This window comes from Sorex fumeus, unplaced genomic scaffold, assembly GCF_029834395.1.
Source record: "Sorex fumeus unplaced genomic scaffold, SorFum_2.1 ptg000111l, whole genome shotgun sequence".
Classification (NCBI taxonomy): domain Eukaryota; kingdom Metazoa; phylum Chordata; class Mammalia; order Eulipotyphla; family Soricidae; genus Sorex; species Sorex fumeus.
Window position 1 is genome coordinate 9955606 of NW_026606168.1, and position 19296 is coordinate 9974901.

At 44.4% G+C, this 19296-nt stretch overlaps 1 protein-coding gene across 2 annotated transcripts in view; it reads left to right on the forward strand.

Moving 5' to 3' along the window:
• Window positions 1–3351: 3351 nt before the first annotated feature.
• SCG3 (secretogranin III) overlaps window positions 3352–19296 on the forward strand; it is a 42412-nt gene continuing 26467 nt past the window's right edge. The window contains exons 1-7 of one of the 2 annotated variants that reach the window (XM_056135365.1): window positions 3352–3738; window positions 4408–4460; window positions 4948–4993; window positions 5097–5312; window positions 12355–12497; window positions 13715–13864; window positions 17803–17980. In XM_056135365.1, the coding sequence (XP_055991340.1) occupies window positions 3648–3738; window positions 4408–4460; window positions 4948–4993; window positions 5097–5312; window positions 12355–12497; window positions 13715–13864; window positions 17803–17980 (877 nt within the window). In that variant the 5' untranslated portion in view covers window positions 3352–3647. Of the gene's footprint in view, window positions 3739–4407; window positions 4461–4947; window positions 4994–5096; window positions 5313–12354; window positions 12498–13714; window positions 13865–17779; window positions 17981–19296 lie in introns of both variants that reach the window. The other variant, XM_056135364.1, reaches the window with a different exon arrangement.

Genomic DNA, 19296 nt, shown 5'->3' on the forward strand with positions numbered 1-19296 from the left:
CCTGACTTCTGCGAGCTGTGTCAGCAGCCATGCTGGCCTCCGGCCTCAGTCTCTTGAACAGCATCTGATCCATTCCCTTCATTCTGTAACAATGAGGGCCTTTGCCAGCTCTGGTTCCCTATTTTTAGGCTTTTTAAAATTACTTCTACAGGACTACTCTTTTGGAAAGGAAATGCTGAGTAGAGAATTTATTGATAGAGTTTATTATTGCTATTTAAGGAACTGGTGGTTCCTAGCACTGCAAGACATATATGACTCACCAATGTAGGTTTGAAATCATAGTATCAGAACTTGAAGACCAAACACAAACAGGTAACTTTCCATTATTCTATTAATTTCTCTCAGCAAATTGATTTTTAGATGCTGTAAGAGGGGTCGAGAAATGAAAGACAAGTGAGACAAGATCTTTTCCCTCAACGGGTTTATAGTTTAGTGGGATGGAGAGCCAGATATATAATCAGATAGTGACAGGGAAGACAGAATTTGTAAAATGCATATATAAAATATTTTAATAGAGAAGTGGGAGGGATAGTGCAGCAGGTAGGGTGTTTGTCTTAAATGCAGTCAATATGGGTTCTATCCTTGTCACCCGATATGGTCTTCTGTGTTTGTCAGGAGTTATCCCTGGGCACAGAACTAGAAATGAGCCTTGAACACCACCAGGTGTGGTCCCAAAGCCCAATACTTCCTCTAATATTTTGACAGAAAAATATGTTTCAAAGAGACAAACCATAAGTTAGCAGTAGTTATCACTACATGATGATGTTTTCAATCATCTAGGTCATTTTTAAAATAAGGGGGAAAGGAGCATCTACAAAAGTAGCCTGATGATTTACAGCACTGAGGAAACAACTAACATGTCTGAAAAAGTCAAAGAAAAGCTCGAATATCTCCCTTTCTAATTTCATACTTATGTGGTTCCCGCATACCAATAAAATGTGATGCCTAACCTCTGAATGAATCCTAGATAACCAAACCAACTGTAAAAATATTTACAAGGTCACACACTGTCACATTGTCCTCCCGTTGCTCATCGATTTGCTCAAGTGGGCCCAGTAATGTCTCCATTGTGAGACTTGTTGTTACTGTGTTTGGCATACCGAATACGTCACGGGCAGCTTGCCAGGCTCTGCTGTTTGGGTGAGATACACTCGGTAGCTTGCTAGGCTCTCCGAGAGGGGCGGAGGAATCGAACCCAGCTCGGCTGACCTGGCCACACGCAAGGCAAACACTACTGCTGTGCTATCGCTCAGATAATACAATAATGTTTCTATAATAAAAATATCTCTGGGTGGGCTGGAGCACTAATATAGTAGGAAGGGTACTTGCCTTGCACGTGGCCAACCCAGGCTCCATCCCTGGCACCCCACATGGTTCCCAGAGCACCACCAGGAATGATCTCTAACAGACTGGAGCTATAGAACAGTGGGTTGGGCTTGTATGTGCCTGACCCAAGTTTGATCCAGGCATCACATATAATGCCCTGAGCCTGCCAGTAGTGACCCCTGAACATAGAGTCAGGAGTAAACCTTGAGCACCACCAGTCATGGCCCAAATAAACAAAATCTTTTAAGAATCTTTACTTTCTTAAGACTCGGTTCAAAAGACTTTTTTTTTTCACCAGTGGAAAAAAAAACCACCAATCTTACTATAGTAAATACTCCTAGCATCAAAATTTATCACAATACTCACTTGTCCACAGGAGCAGTGTGAAATACACAGAACCTGCCATCTTGGTTTTAGAGAAGAGGAAAGAAATTTATCCTCCACTCAACTGGTACTTTTATTTTTATTTTATTTGTTTTGGGGTATCATCCAGCAATGCTCAGAACTTACTTCAGGCTATGCACTCAGGGATCACTCCCAGAGGGGTTTGAGAAACCATTTTGGGTTGTCAGGGATTGAACCTGAGTGGGCTGCATGCAAGGCAAGCACCTCACTCACTGTACTATTGCTCCAACCCCTCAACTGGGATTTTAAAGCGTGATTTAATTTTTTAATGCAGTATATGAGTACAATAATGCTATGTTATCACTGTTAAGAAACAGCTGTTTGTCTTGAAGTAGCTGTTAGATGAAAAGCATTCTTTAGATTCTTAAAGGAAGTGTTTGAGCTTCTTCCAAACAGTGGGGGGAAAAGAAAAAGAAAAATCTCCAGTGGGGGGAGTTTTTTGTTGTTGTTGTTAGCTAGTGTGTTTGTTTTTAGGTTCTTGGATGACTAACTTGCTCCTTGAAAAGCAAGGGTACAGAAATCAAAGGCCTGATTATGCTGAATCCTTCTCTTTGGTTATTATTCAAACTGGTTCCCAGCATGCCGCGGTAAGAAAGAAACGGTTCACAGGCCCTGTTTGAAAAACAGACTAAAGAGCTTACTCAGCGCTCAGCTCACATTGGTTTTTGCCTGTATTCATCATTTAAACGCCTTTTGATCTGTCCTTTCGTACAATAATTTTAGGCTTCTGGGATCATTCTCAGAATATAGGAAGCACCTTCCTGACCTAGTTATGACAATTGTTTTTTAATTTGTGTGTGTGTGTGACCCTCCCTCTCTCTTGAAGGATGTCTGGAAGAGGCCGATCTGCATGCATACATTAATCATGGGATAACTTGTACAAAAAAACACATAATTTCTTAGTTCGTTCCTTTCCTGCTTTAGGCAGTGGCGGTCAAACTGGGGGTATGTGTGTCGGGAAGGGGGGTGTCTTTGCCTCTTGTTGGAGAAGGGTCATTTTTAGAATAAAACCAACTCAGGACGCTTGAGGACATTCGCGTTTCCGTGACAAGACAGTGCTTTTTCAGTTCTGTTCCAGCCTGAAAGAAAGCGAGTGTGTTGCCGTGGTGGATCGGAAGGATGTTTTAGAAAATTCTCTAATCCAAAAGATACCAGAGATCCGAAACGAAAATAAAAGAGCTGAGCTATCAACGCAAATCACAAAAGACTAGTCTCTGCTTTTTTTTTTTTTTACTTTGAGAGATCGATCTACCTTTCGGGTGCAGAAGGTGGAATGCAAAGGAGAGACTCCAGTCCGGTGGGGGGTGGGGGGGAGGTGGGGAGGGAAGACAGTCGTTCGGGGAGGAACAGTCCCCAAGGAGATCCCGCCTCCCCAAGCTCTGCGCAGGGACAGAGCAAGAGCTGGGTCCTCGGGGTGACGTTCACTGGGGAGGTCAGCGCAAGCAGGCACGCGGGTGACCCTGAGCCAGCCAGCACTGCGGCACGGACCTCAAGCCGGGCGCCCGCTCGCCCCGCCCGCAGCCTGTCCCCTTCGGGTGGGTGGATGGGGGGATCCGAGTAACGTAGGAGCCGCTGACGTCGTCGCCCCCGCCCCCGGCTCGCAGGGAGCATGCGCCTGGGCGCCCACTTCCTCCGGGGCGCCGAGCGCAGCGTGCAGCCTCCGCCCTAGCGGAGCGGCCGCTTCAGCACCCGCGGGGTGGACAGCGCCCGCCGCCCCCCAGGCGTCCCGCCGCGCCCAGCGCCCGCTCCCGCCCCCGGCCGCGGGGGTCCCGGCCGCGCTCGCCTCCCGCACCCTCCCGCCTCGCTCTCCCTGTTCCCCCCTCCCCTGCCCTAAACTCCCTCCTTTTCATTCATAACAAAAGCTGCAGCTCCGGGAGCCCGGCGCCAGGCTTGCTGCGAGCCAAGAGGGGGAAAGAATGGGATTTCTTTGGACGGGCACTTGGATCCTGGTGCTGGTGCTTCACAGCAGCCCCATTCAAGCGTTCCCCAAGCCCGGAGGCGGCCAAGGTAGGTGGGCACGTTCTTCCCACCCCCCCCCCCCACCCCTCATTCCCCGCTCATTTCCCCGCGGAGACACGAAGGTTTGACATAATCCCGTGAGCCTGTGCATCCTCACCTCGACTCGTTTTCTGACCAAGTTCTCCGGACCGAAATCGGTCAAGGACAATAGACAGATTCCCCCTCAACCCTCCCACCCCTCACCTCCCGCTCCTCGCTGTTTAAAAGCGGACGCAATAACATGAGTGGTTTTGAAAGATCTTACTTAGAAGAGAGGATGCCTGACTTGTTTTATTGTTTCAGTTGTCGTACAACCTTTCTCATATATCTTGTTAGCATGTGAAGAAAGGCCTTACCAATAAAGCCCTTTCAAATTAGGCTTTGTCTCCTTGAAAACGGCCGGTAAAGCTTTTTGTTTTAGGAGAGTCGGGATAACTGTATCAACTCGGGTCAGAAAAAAGAAAAGTGTGATTGTATCAACACGGGAAAGAAGGATAATAAGCTTGACGATGTTCATAATTGTGATTGTATAAGCTTGATCGTCTTCGTTAATAAACATTTTTGTTTCAGCCATCCAACACCGGTTTCCCTAGCAGTTTTGCTTTAACCTTTTTTATATAATAGGAGGTGTGTTTTGTGACTTTCCATTGCACAATTGAGTTTATATTTGTATTTCAGACAAACCTCTACATAATAGAGAACTGAGTGCAGAAAGACCTTTGAATGAACAGGTAAGTTAAAAGTAAAATTCCAAATGCTATTTCATTTTACTTTAGCTATTGACAGTACAATTGTGCTGTGACATTTTAATCGGTTTGAATTCACAAACTTCAGAAACTAATAACTTATTGATAGGATACGAAATAAGTTTGGGTAATTTCTGTGTCCTTAAAATTATAGAGTTACATCTACTGTATAGAGGTGACTATAATAACCCAGTAAGTTCAACATCTTTTTTCATTGACTCTTGTAAAATTGTTTCAATTACCCTAGACTTGTCTTTCACCAACATTATAAAGAGGGATTAATATTTGTAGAGCATATGTCATTATTTTTTATCTTGCTTAATCTTTTTGATACTGCTTTGAGATAGAAAATTTCTACACTGTACAAAGAAGAAAACTAAAATCCAGGGAGATTTAAATCATTTAGCTGTCATACTTGGTAAGCAGCGGAGCAGTCATTAAAAACCAGCTTTATCTCTGGTTTGTTCTACAGATTGCTGAAGCAGAGGCAGACAAGATTAAAAAAACATATTCCCCAGGTAAAAAAAAAAACAAAACCTATACTGACGTTAATTTAAGTAATGTGGGTTATGAGAGTCTTAACTAAAATAAATGTATTGGGCTTGGGCGCTTTTCTTTCAGAAAACAAACCAGGTGAAAGCAATTTTTCCTTTGCTGAGAACTTGAACCTGCTAAAGGCAATAACAGAAAAGGAAAAAAATGAGAAAGAAAGACAATCCATGAGAAGCCCCCCGTATGATAATAAGTTGAGCTTGGAAGATGTTGATTCAACCAAAAACCGAAGAGTGATTGATGATTATGATTCTACTAAGAGTGGAGTGGATCATAAATTTCAAGGTAATTGAGGACAAAGAACTTTTGTTACCAATATTCTCAAAATTGGGGTTTTCTGTTATTGCTTGATAGAAAGTTCTGTTCTTCAAAATGCATATGTTCTACTATTAATTTTTAATTGAGTCTAAAATGCAAGTCTAAATTTACTGATAATGCACAAAGCCCTTGCTGCACAGATGCCAAAATTTTATTTTCTCCTTAAACATTTCTTTACTGATATTTTTTAAAAATTATATATACTATCTATTTTTAAATGAATCATATTATAGTCTAATCATTATTACATATTAATAATATTAATAGTTAGGCTACATTATTATAATGTATTATAATATGTATAATATATTATAATATTATAGTCTATTAATACAAGCAAATGTTATAATTCTCATATAATTAAATCAATAAAATACCCCCAAAAGATGAAACAGTTATTACTTCCTTTTTTGGTCTTAGGGTCATACCCAGCAGTGCTCAGGACTTACTCCTTGTTCTATGCTCAGAGATCATTCCTGGCAGTACTTAGGAGCTCATATGTAATGCTAGGGATTAAACCAGGCTGGCCTCATTCAAGGCAAGCATCTTAACCCTTGTACTATCTCTCTGGCTCTCATTACTTCCTTTACAGTCTTCTCTTTCTAGAAGACTGTAGACTGTAACAGCCTCAGTTACCATTTATTCTAATGTCTTATCTATTATTCATGCAGGTTTCTTTGAACTATAGACCTGTATCACCCTACGTTAAGAGTGTTTCCCAAAGTGGGGGATACCACCCTCTGGGGTTTGCTGGAATGATGGGGAAAGCAGTAATAGCCACGGGGGGGGGGGGGGCGCATATTCTAAGATTGATGTCCAAAAGGGTGCTGAGCAATAATTTTTTTTTCTGAAAAGGTGGAGATAGGTCAAATAACTTTGAGAAACTCTTCCTGAGTAACTCCTTGTAAGTCTCTGAAGTACTCAAGCTTATCCAAAAACCAGTGAATTATTTCTGTCTGACTTACAATCTAGCCCCTACAGAGTACTCTCTCTAGGAAAAAGTACTACTACTTACCCAATTTTTCAGAACAGAAATCTTAGAATTAAACTCTTTCCATTTGTTTACCTCTTCAATTGTAATCCACCAATCTTAACCATTTCACATCCTGTATATGTCTTTGGTCCAAGGAGTGTTCAGAGGCTTCTCAGGGGCCCTTCCAGTGATATTCATCAGCTGGTCCAGATGATTCAACACTAGGGCTCAAGGATTTTGCGCTGCTCAGGCTCTGTGGTGCTGTTTCTGCATTTCTCTTCACTTTTTTCTCTTTTTCCATAACCAGTAATATTTTTCAAGATCAAATCACGTCTCACTTGATCACAGCAAAATCTTCTCATGGGCTTTGTCCCTTTCTAACTCATTCTTTAGGTAGCAGCCAGAGGGATCATTTCTACACACACAATTAGGATGTCACTCTTTTGCACAAAATGCACTCATAGATTCCCAATTCTTATGGGAGAAGAACCAAATTCCTTAACATAGCCTCCGCAGTTCTACATGGACTACCAGCTCAGCTCAGATACTTACATTTCGAGATCATCCAGAGCCAGGATGTGACTCCAGCAGTAAAGTATATGCCTTGCATGCATGAGACCTGGGTTCAATCCCTGGAACTGGTAAAAAAATAATCTCATATCATCCAACACACATGATAGGATAGAAACAATCTTCTTGGAGTCGGAACAATGGTATAGCAGGTGAGGCTGTTGTCTTGCATGCAGTTGACTCAGGTTCAATCCCCAGCACCCTATAGGGGGTCCCCCAAGCTCTGCCAGGAGGTATCCTTGAGTGCAGAGCCAGGATTAAGTTCTAAACAAACAAAGGAACGACAACCAAAACTAAAAGTGAGTGGGGGGGGGGGGAGAAAGAAATGTCCCTTTTTCCCTGTCATCTAATGCGTTTTACTTCCCTAGCCTTGACTATGTAGCAGAGGTTTTTTTTCCCCCCTCTAAAACTAATTGAGAACTTCATGAGAGCAGAGACTACTGTCTGGATGCTCATGAATACATTGCAGGAACTGCTAAATGAACAAATAGAAGAATAGAACAAATGAAAGAAGATGAGGCACTAATTGTCCCTCGGCATTGGAGGAGGTGGCATGTTTCTCATTCTGAAGACCTGTGTCCCAATTTTCTTACATGTCCTTACACTGTTCCATGGTTGCTAGAAATGATGCAGATAATCCCTGCCAGAAAACAAATACTCATTAGATTTTCCTCTTAGAAGTCCACATAGCTGGGACAATATCAGAGCGTGCTGAACATGTTTGGAAGGGGGTGATGGTTTATCCTGGGACATATATTACATTGTGTATGATTTAGAGAAATTGCTAATTTTTCTCTTGAATTCTACTTTTTGTTTTTTGAGTTTCGTTTTCGCTTTTTTTGAGGGGGGCAGTTTTGGAGATCAAACTTGGGGCTTCACACATGTGGGACACTTACTCTACCACTGAGCCACACCTCCTGTCCTGACATACATTTTAACCTAAAAATACTTGTACTCCCAGAGTGATAGCACAGAAGGTAGGGCTCTTGCCTTGCACACAACTGACTCAGGTCCAATCCCCAGCACACCATATGGTCCCTCAATTCCTGCCAGGAGTGATTCCTGAGTGCAGAGCCAGGATTAAGCTCTGAGGTATTACCAGCTGTGGCGCAAAAACAAAAAATACCACCCCAAAAAGAAAATATTTGGACTAGAATACATTGGACACTGTTTATAATGGCATGCGAAACAGATTCAACTCCTTTGAAGTGACCATTTAATAAAATTCAAAAGCCGTGGGGTTTTTTATTATTAATAATTTTGGGGTTATATTGGTAGTCCTTGCAGGCAATAGCACAGATATGCTTATGATATAACCACTAAGTTTACCAACTTATTTTGAAATTGTTCATCATTTTTATTATAATCCCAATGGAATCAGAGCTATCCAGTGCTAGTCCTGATGGCTCAGGATTTTGCCCCAGGGGTCATCATGAGTTCACCTGGGATTATAGAGAAGATTCTTGGAGACAATAATCTATGAGTAAATTACTCATTTCCTGGAAATTCTGGAGCCAGAGGGTTTGGGACCACAATGGTGACTAAAGCCTCAGAGATGTGCAGACTTACAACGGGAGGGGAGGGAGCTTAATCTGCAAGTGTTTTCCCAGGTCAGTCACACCTGTAGGAGAACTCTAAATGGACTTGTGCTATCGAGGTGATCAGTTCTTCTTTTCATTGTTTTCTATAGTATATGAAATTCAGTTTTTCCCCAAATTTGGAGGGTTTTCTGCTTATTTTCTTGTGAAGTAATGCTTTGGGATTCCTACGTGCATTCACCAAATATTCATTTGTCAATTCTACATGTCAGATGATGAAATGGACAATAAGCTCTATGCAGTTAGGGTCCAGACCTAAACTAACTCTGTTTCCAGTCTGGCCCCTTTTTTAGAGTGTCCAGTTAAGATGCTCTAAAAAAACTCTACTAAATAGGAACCAAGGGGAGAGCTGAAAGGACTGGAGCAATGGTCCCCTCAAACACCGGCAGGTATATATAACCCTGGTGGTCTCCAGCCCCTCTGGGCCCAAGCAGTTCAGCATTGCCTCACTGAGCTTGGCCAAATATCACCAGGAGTGGCTCCTGGACCCCTAAACACTGCTCAGAAGTGCCGCTACAAAATGTATTGAACAAGTAAATATCAAATGCCATATTGGATGCTTGGAATTCAAAACATTACTGTGCGTATGATTACTTAGTATGTGACTTTCATGTCCACCTAAAATGTTGAAAGCTTTAAGAAGTTCTACTTGGGCTGGAGCAATAGTACAGCGGGTAGGGAATTTGCCTTGCATGTGGCTGACCTGGGTTCCATCCCTGGCATCCTGTATGGTCTGCCAGCACCACCAGGAGTAATTCGTGAGTACAGATTCAGGAGTAAGCATTGCCAGGTGTGACCTCCAAAATATAAAACAAACAAACAAAAAAGTTCTACTTGGAGCTGGAGTGATAGTACAGTGAGTAGGGTGCTGGCCTTGCACGCAGCTGACCTAGGTTAAACTCCCAGCACCATATACAGTGCCCTGAGCCCTGCCAGGGGTGATCCCTGTATGCCCAACAAACAGCAACTAAATCTAGTTGTATTGATTGAAGCCAAGTTTGGCTTCCCTCTGAGGGGTTTCTTAGGAGGGTGAAATATCCCTTCATGAGCAATAGAGAATACATTCTGCATAACTCTATTTCCAAGGGGTCAGGGAAAACCAGTGACCAGTAAGGAGCAGTACCTTGGTGTTCTGCCAGTACCCCCTCCTAGCACAGCCGCACTAGAGGAGACCCCCGTTCTCGCTCAACACCGCACAGCAGTATGGCCGAGGAGAAAGGCTCTATTTTCAGGGCTCTTTTCCCTGTTGTGAAGTAAATGAACTGAAAAATAGTCCTCTCAGTCATTTTCCAGCTCCATCAGGCAACCAGTATTCTTCCTTTGTCAGATCCTGAGGGATAAGAGACGAGGGAAATAAATTCTCCGCCTCTCTTTAGGCCTAGACTGTTTCTCCTCCACATGCTCCCAAGAGTCTTAGCTTGCACCCCACAAATGGAAAAACCAGACCAACATGATCATAAGTCTTGACTGCTGAAAATAATAATGAACCAGATTCTCAGTCATCCAGAAGGAAAACTGACTTGGGGAGGTTTTGCTTTGGGGCTTCTCAGCTCATTAGTCACTCTGGTACGCAGGGTTCAAAGGGCTCACTGCATCTGGGTTAGCCGGCAGCTTGGAAGCAACAGACAGCCCGAGAAGCTCCGTGTGTAATCTCCCAGCTCAGCTCCTTTCTGTACAATTAGATCTCTGCACCAGGCTCGATACATTTCCCTCTTCATGGTGTCTGCAAGGCAGGCTATGGAAGAGTCCTGTCCAGATCCTCAGCAGCCATGGAAGAAAAGAGCAGAAGCAGAAGGGAAATAAATGCCACACTCTTCTTTGAGTGAATAGGATCAGAATTGTTTAGGCAGAATAAGGCTAGCAATGCAGAGTCTACTTTCTCAGAAGAAAATTGCAGTTCCTTTATTTCAAGAACAGATCCACAGTTCATAATGGCAATGCAACATTTGTGTTCACATAGTATTTCACAATTTTTTTTGAAATTTATTATTTTTGTTTTTGGGGAGGATACACTGGAAGTGCTCTGGGGTCACTCTGTGTCCCAGAAGAGGTCCCCGATGCTCCGGGAACACATGCTGCTGGGAATCAAGTCAGATCCCCTACATGCAAAGTTTGTACTCAACCTGATGAGCTTTCTCTCTGACCCCAATAGTATCAAAAGGTACTTGTTACCCTATTTAACCTGAGCCTCATAATTATGTCATTGTTTTGGGGCCACACATGGCAGTGCTCAGGGCTTACTCGTGGCTCTGAGCTCAGGGATCACTCCTGACAGGTCTCAGGGGACCATGTTTGGTGCTCAAGATTGAACCTATCAAGTACATACCAGTCAAGCGCCTTACCTGCTGAATTATCTCTCCAGTTCCATGAGCCTCATAATTGCATTGCATATTCTCTTCCTTTACTGTTATCCAAGGATTTATTGATAACAAGAGGTCTTATTGGGGCTAGAAGTATGATTTTTTTTCTAGTCTATCCAAAAGATGACAAGTGTTAGTGACTTGTAAACTTGCAGATAGTTAAATGCTGCTCAGTGTCCTAGAGACTGGAAAACACCAACCAATTCCTGGGACTTTTTTTTTCTTTTTGGGTCACACCTTACGATGCACAGGTGTTACTCCTGGATTTGCACTCAGGAATTACTCCTGGAGGTGCTCAGGGGACCAAATGGGAATAGAACCTGATTGGTTGAGTGCAAGGCAAGTGCCCTACCTGCTGTACTATCGCTTCGGCCCCTCCTGGGACTTTTTCATGGACATATAACAATGCTTCCTTCTCACAAGTCCCTGCAACTTCTTTCCTCTTAGAATGGACTCTCTTTAGCCTAAAGTCGTGCTGCTTAAAGCTAACGATATATCCAAGCTCCTCTGCAAATGTTGACATAGATTTCAAGTGGCTTTTTGTCATTCTGTTGTCACATTTTGTTATTTGTTTTTATATTTGGGCCACATGCAGCAGTGCTCAGGGCTTTCTCCTGGTTCTGTGCTTAAAGATCACTCCCTGGCAGGGCTTGGGGGACCTATGGGGTGCTGGGGATTGAATCTGGGTCAGCCATGTGCTAGGCAAGCACCCTACCTCCTTGTTCTATCACTCTCTGCCATGTTATTGTTGCTTGCCAGAGGTCACACATCAGGTTGTGGTGCTGACATATTCAGCATAACATTGTTTGTATTGTCACTGTCACTGTCCTCCCGTTGTTCATCGATTTACTCAAGCGAGCCCGGTAATGTCTCCATTGGAGACTTTGTTGTTACTGTGTCTGGCATATCGAATACGTCACGGGGAGCTTGCCAGGCTCTGCCAGGTGGGCAAGATACTCTCGGTAGTTTGCCGGGCTCTCCGAGAGGGGTGGAAGAATCGAACTCGGGTCGGCCATGTTGGCTGCGTGCAAGGCAAACGCCTTACCGCTGTGCTATCGCTCCAGCCAGTGTTTGTATTATTAATGATAATTAAAATAGGCCTTTTGGGGGGAATTTTGTTGCTTAGATTTTTCTGTTTGTTTCTTTCGGGGCTACCCCATGCAGTGTTCATGGCTGTTCCTGGCTCTGTGTTCAGGAGTGACCCCTATATGGTACAGGGAAGAACTTTACCTACCAGGCAAGAATTATGGTCCCTGTTTATTTCTCTAGCCAGAGGAGAGAACTTTTCTACTTGTCACATCGATGCTTTCAGAATCTTTCTAGTATCATCAGGCTGTTCACTTAAAGTCAAATACTATTTGAAAACCACAGGTTTACATGAACCGAGTACCTCCATAAATATATCCCAAGCATAGTTGAATATACTAGAGCAAAGACAGATTATGATTACGTGATCCATGAAATAGACCTGCACATACCATGGGTGAAATTGTGATTGCTCTCTTTAGATGATCCAGATGGCCTTCATCAGCTAGATGGAACTCCTTTAACTGCTGAAGATATTGTCCAGAAAATTGCTACCAGGATTTATGAGGAAAATGACAGAGGCGTGTTTGACAAGATTGTTTCTAAACTGCTGAATCTTGGCCTAGTAAGTTATTTGCATGAGAAGAAGCCAAGTTCTTGGTCTAGTACGGAATAAGCTAAGAAGCTAAGACACTTGATTCAAGTGTCAAATTGTTTACAGTGAACTTACTTTGGACAAGGCAATGTAGGTTTGTTTCAAGGATAAATAAGACACTGTTCTTTCCTGTAGAAACTCAGTCTCAGATGAACTAAACAAGTATGTGCATATCTATAGTGCAAATTGTGTAAGAACCACAGAAGTGGTTCCACTTGTTCCAGAGGTTGAATTTTATCCATCTGGGAAATCAGCTACAGAGGAGGAGGTATTTGATGAAAGCCTTGAAGGATGTCTAGGACTTAGCCAGCAGAAGTAAAAGCCATATGTACAGCCAGAAGGAGCAAAGATTTGCAGTGTTGGGGGCTGGAGAGAGTACAGGGAGTAAAGCACGTGCCTTGCATGTAGCTTACCTGGGTTCTGTTCCTGGCACCATTTATGGTTTCCAGAACACTGCCAAGAATGACTTCTGAGAAGAGAGCCAGGAATAGCCTCTGAACTTCCCCAGGTATGGACCCCAAATAAAATACCAAATAAAAGGCCCTCCCGTTCATCGTCGATTTGCTCGAGCGGGCCCAGTAACGTCTCCATTGGAGACTTTGTTGTTACTGTGTCTGGCATATCGAATACTCTCGGTAGCTTGCCGGGCTCTCCGAGAGGGGTGGAGGAATCGAACTCGGGTCGGCCATGTTGGCCGCTTGTAAGGCGAACGCCCTACCGCTATGCTATCGCTCCAGCCAGGGAGCGATAGCACCAAATAAGACAAACCAAAAATAATATGCAATGTTTGGTAATTTCTAATTGGTGACCCTACCCTCAAACAACCCTGGCAGGCTTTAGTTGGATCATAAATTTCAGAGTTTCAAAGGTTATTGGACTCTCCATAGCTGAGGGTTGAGAAACAAGCTCTAAGGAGTTTCTCAGAATCAGTTCCATGGCTTTCAGGAAGAACTTACCTCTGCATAGTGGACAGGCAGACACTTCTGGCAGTGTTGAGCAGTGGACTCCTCAAAGGCTATCCACAGAGGATCCCATGTAAAGGCTAAGAGAGTACACAGAGAGAGTCTGTCCACAGACTGGGTCCATAAAGAGTGTCTTGTCTTCTAAACAGACATCTTCAACTACAGAGTTTAGGATTTTTTAAAATTACAAAAGTTGGAATAATGTATATGTTTTGACTATACTAGATCACAGAAAGCCAGGCACAGACACTGGAAGATGAAGTAGCGGAAGTTTTACAGAAATTGATCTCTAAGGAAGCCAATAACTATGAGGAGGAGTCCAACACACCTACAAGCAGGACTGAGAGTCTCGCTGGAAAACTCCCAGGCAAAGTGGTATGTACACACGAGTGCATCTGCCTGGATGTGTCTCTACACATCACACAATCACAAATCATCCTGCTAATCATCGATTGCCTCGAGCAGGCCCCAGTAACGTCTCCTTCATCCTAGCCCTGAGATTATATTCAAGGCTCTTTAGGAGAATGAGACCCATCATTGTTACTGGTATTTGGCATATTGGGTACGCCACGGGGAGTTTGCCAGACTCTGCCGTGTGGGCAGGCTACATTCGGTAGCCTACCAGTTTGTCCAAAGTAGGAATGAGATAATAAGATGTCATAATAGAATGTCGCGCGGCCGCAAATGGTTCCGGGAGCTGGTTTTTATAGTCTCTGAGTCTTGGCCGTTGATGGGATTACACGGCGCCAGGGGGCCAGTTGGTGGGTGTGACCCCGCCTACTGGAATTTGGAGGATCTGGGTGGAGGATGCTCGGCCCAAATCCGAGTAGGCTTGGAGATCTCAGCCCCGGAACCCGCATGAATTTGTCCCTCTGCCAGTACCTTCATGTGTGCGGAGAGTGGTCTCAGCATGGTGGTGGCTGGTTTTTTATCCGTCTCTACACATACTTTGAAAATAATTCAAAGATGCAGATCATATTATGGAATAAAAGTTAGATTCTATACACCACAGTCAAATATTATTTCTTGAAAGCTTTCATTTTACATAAAAGCTATTTACATGACCCTAATGAACTGGAATCAAACTTTTTTGTTGTTGTTGTTGCACCCAGCGATGCTCAGGGGTTACTCCTGGCTCTGCACTCAGGAATTACTTCTGGCGGAGCTTGAGGAGTCATATGGGGACCCGGGTTGGCCGCTTGCAGGGCGGGTTGGCCGCTTGCAAGGCAAATACCCTACCTTCTGTACTAGGACTGTGGCCCCTGGAATCAATTATTTCATAGTTGTTCTGCTATCCAAGTTGTGTAGATAGCATTTGCCCCCAAATTCCTAAAGAGAAACTTGGTTTGATGTGCCTTGTGCCAATCAATTTCCAGATTCCCCAGAGCAAGTTATACCCTAACATCCATTCACTGATACTGCCTCTGGTCTACCCTGTGCCCTTCCCTTTGCTCCTCCCTTTTCTATTCGTTCAGAAGTTCATCGGCTGTCCTGGGCATGGACCAACCATTCAGCCTGCCTTTCCTGTGCTGGACTCCTTGTCTCTTTATCTTTTTGTTTGGCATTAAACAGGTGACTAAGACCTTTCTCCCCCACCTTGAATTCTTGAGTAAACTCTAGAAACTCAAGCTCCTCATGTCTCATTTGCTTTTCCCTACCATAACTCCCTATCACCATGACTCCCCATCACCATGACTCCCCACCACCATGACTTCCCATTACCATGACTTTTCATCATCATGACTTCCCATCAGCATAACTCCCCATTAGCATGACTCCCCACCACCATGACTCCCCACCACCATGACTCTCCATCACTATGACTCCCATCCATTCCTACATCAATCTCAAAGACAAGGGCCCAGGGTGCATATGCTACAGCCCTGCTTTAGGGGAAGCTAGAAAACAGAATTGGGCCTGGATTTTCATTTTGTTTTGCTTGGGGACCACATCCGTGGTGCTCAGGGATTACTCCTGGCTTTAAGTTCAGGAGTCACTCCTAGAGCGTCTCAGGGTGCTGGAGATCAAACCCAGGTTATCTGTGTGCAAGGCAAGCCCCCTACGTGCTATCTCTCTGGCCCCAATGGATCTGGGTGTTTTTTTTTTTTTAATGCTGATTAAATAGTCTGAAAACTCTTTTGCTCCCCTTACTTCTTTTGTTAACTCTTCTTTGCAGGCCATACCCAGTAATGTTTAGCAGCTACATGTAGCCCTGTACTCAAAGGTGGCCCCAAGCCACAGTCACACTGCTAGGGAAAGATTGTGGGCTTCCAGCATACAAAGGCTGAGCCCATCGAGCCCTCTCTCCCGCGCTGCTGCCTGCACTGCTAACCCTCTTCGACTTCCATATTTTTGGTAAATAGCTTTTGAAGATCGCCACTCTAAATTGTTTTTTCTAGATTTTGTCAAAGTACTCATGACTTTCACTCAAGCTTATCGCTGGACTGAACATAACTCTTTCTGAGCTCCTTTCCTCCTCTTATGGTCTTCTTACCTACCAATCTCCAAACTGTTTGACCTGTGTGCTAAATGCATCAGTGCAACTGAAATGTCCCTTCAGTAAATATATTTGTTTAGTTGTACGGAGCTATTGGAGACAAGCCCAGGAGTGCTCTAAGGACCACCAGGGCTACCCCTCACAATGTTTGGGACTGGGAATCTGTGCAGTATCAGGGGTTGAACCCATGGTCCTGCAGAAGCAAGGCATGTGCTCTACCACTTGAGCCACAGCTCTGGCTCCTAAATATCTGCTGATTTAACAGTTGGGTCATAAGCACTGGGGATTCAGTGTACATTTCAAAAGATGGAATACCTGGGGGTATTGAGATAGCACAGTGGTTATGTAAGGAATTTGCCTTGCATGTGGCTGACCTGGCGGCACCCCATATTGTCCCTTGAGCCCCATGGGGGGTGATCCTTGAGCACATAGCCAAGAGTCAGCCCTGAGCACAGATGGGTATGACCAAAGAGGTGTAAGGTGTAGGAGGAAATAGGCCATCTTCGTGTAGCCGTGTGCCTGAATGACAGCTCATTCAGTGCTCAGAGGAGAGAAACTTGGTGCTGTGAGATCTCATAAAAAAAGAGTCTCTGTCGGAGACTTAGCCTTGGGACAGACGTTTCTGGCAAAACTTGAGCCCAGAACTGAAGACTGGATAGGAGTCAACTTGTGAACGTGAGAGAACCGTGCGGAAAAGGATGTGGGGGAGCCAGGCTGTTGGCACGCAGGGTGTGGCTGGCACAGTGGGCCCTCAGGGATGTTTTGGGGGAGGTGGACCCAGGCCAAAGCAGGAAAAGCCACCAAGCCAAAGGGGGACCCTGATACTTATTTGAAAAGTCGTGGGAAAACGCCCAAGGATTTTCAAGCGACGAAGTTCCAGGATGAGTTTAAGCAAGGTAACTAGCTACTGGGTGGGAAATCGACCGGAGGTGGTTGGTGGCCCACTTTGAAGGTGAGACATGCAGGCAGCTGAGAGTGTGGGATGGGGAAGAGAGAGAGAGAGAAATGTACATATATGGGATCAGTTTTGAAGATCAGGCGACTGGTGGGCTGAATGGAGGAAAAGCAAGTGGAAGAAGCGAGAAAAGTGCTTCGATTTCGGTCAAATCCACTGAGTGGATGTTGCCTCATTAATTAAGATGGAGAGCAAAGGGAATGCTTCAAGTCTGGAAGGGAGGAAGTCCTATGACTCCTTCCACAAATCCCCGAAAATGTCCCCAAGCTTTATGCTTCTCTGTTGATATTGGACATTCTGACAGATGTCCTTTATCAAGGCACCATCTTTCTAGGTATATTCTGGAGAACTCCAAGCTCCCATCCTCAGAAAAAGTCATATTTTTGGTGTGTTTTTTTTCTACTTTTTGCCCCACACTTGGCAGTGTTCAGGGGTTGTTCCTGGTGGTGCTCAGAGGACCATAAACGGTGCCAGGGATTGAACCAGGGTCAGCAGCGTGCAAGACAAGTGCCTTACTTGCTATCTCACTAAACCCAGAAAAATCATTTTTATATGTCAGTTTAGAGACCCACGGAAGGGGAACTTGGCCAGAGAAGAAACCTAGAAATCATTTCCTCATTTCCCCCAAGCAGGATCAGGGTCTTTAGGGTAAGCATCTGTCTCTTAAGTATCAGCAACGCCTCCATGGGCCTCGGTGCCCTCATGTGAGAATAGGGGTGGATCCCGTAGAGACCAGCCCCGGAAGAGGCATTCTTGGACTTGGCATAAATCAAGAGGATAAATCAAGCTGGAGGGCCATTAGTTCTAACAAAAGCCTTACTCGTTTATTTATCTTTATTGATTCCCCCACTCCCCCTGGAGCCTTCCATGGCAGCCGTTCAGGAAGGTGTTCCTAATGCGGAGAATGATGAGACAGTCTCAAACACCTTAACCCTGGCCAGTGGCTTGCAAAGGAGGACTAAAACCTACAGTGAAGATGATTTTGAAGAACTTCAGTATTTCCCAAACTTCTATACGCTGCTCAAAAGTATTGATTCAGGTAAGCCCAATGTTTTGTTCAGATGAGGTGGAACAGAATGGTAATTCCAGGAAATGTGTGGGTGGGGGTTTGTTCTTCCTGTTTTCCCTGTTCAAATGCAGTCCTGGGTGAGGTCTCTGCTGGCTCCGGGAAGAGTGCACATTGATTTCTTTTTAAGTTTATGTACACTAGTCATGGAAATATTTTTTTTAAAATGGCAATCAGGAAAGAGGGAGTTACTGGATAGTTTAATCTTTCTGTTAGCAGAGGGTTCATTTATTTGTTCAACAAATACTTGCTGAGCACGCTCTGTGTTCAAGGGATGAGATGAATATTGAACAGATGTGGAGATGAGTCAGTGTCCCTGACTTGACCCAGTTCAGCCTCATCTTATTACAAACATAATGTAAAAGATTTTATTTTCCTCTGTTAGTGGAGGGCACAGTATGCACAACAGTGTGTGTGGCGATGGGGGTAAACCTAGGGCCTTTCACATGCAAGGTAAGTGCCCTGCTGCTGAGCTACATCCCTCACCTGTAATTTATTCTTTCTTTTTTATAATGAATTTTGCCTTTTAGATATTTTTCAGCTCAGTCTCCAAATGAAGTAAGATAACTAAACAATGAACTTGTGCAAGTCAGGAACCCAATACACACTAGGGAAATTACTTGTTCTTTAAAAACACAGTTCAAGCCAGAGTGATACCACAGCAGGTAGGGCATTTGCCTTGCCTGCAGCCAACCTGTGTTCAATCCCTGGCATCCCATATGGTCCCCAAGCACTTCCATGAGTAATTCCTGAGTGCAGAGCCAGGAGTATCCCCTGAGCATTGCTGGGTGTGACCCAAAAAGCAAAAAAAAAAAAAACCAAAAACAAAACAGAGTTCTTGAGATGAGGTGAAAGTTCAAAGGCCTGGCGTGCACAGAGAGCCCAAGGAAAAGACAGCAGCATAACAGCGTAGGAGTTCAGTGGAATCTGGCTAAGGCCTGGAGTCAAAGGACCAGGGATGGTCTCCAGAAGCAGAAACAAGTTACACATATAAACGTTTTTATTGCCATCATTCATCCAGGGTTTGAATGAACCCTGCAAAAACACTGCATTGTAGTACTGTCCTATTCATCGATTTTCTCGAGCAGGCACCAGTAACATCTCCATTGTGAGACTTTGTTGTCACTGTTTTTGGCATATCGAATACGTCACGGGTAGCTTGTCAGGCTTTGCCGTGCGGGCGGAATACTCTCAGTAGCTTGCCAGGCTCTCTGAGAGGGGCGGAGGAATTGAACCCAGGTCGACCGCGTGCAAGGCAAACACCCTACCCGCTATGCTATCGCTCCGGC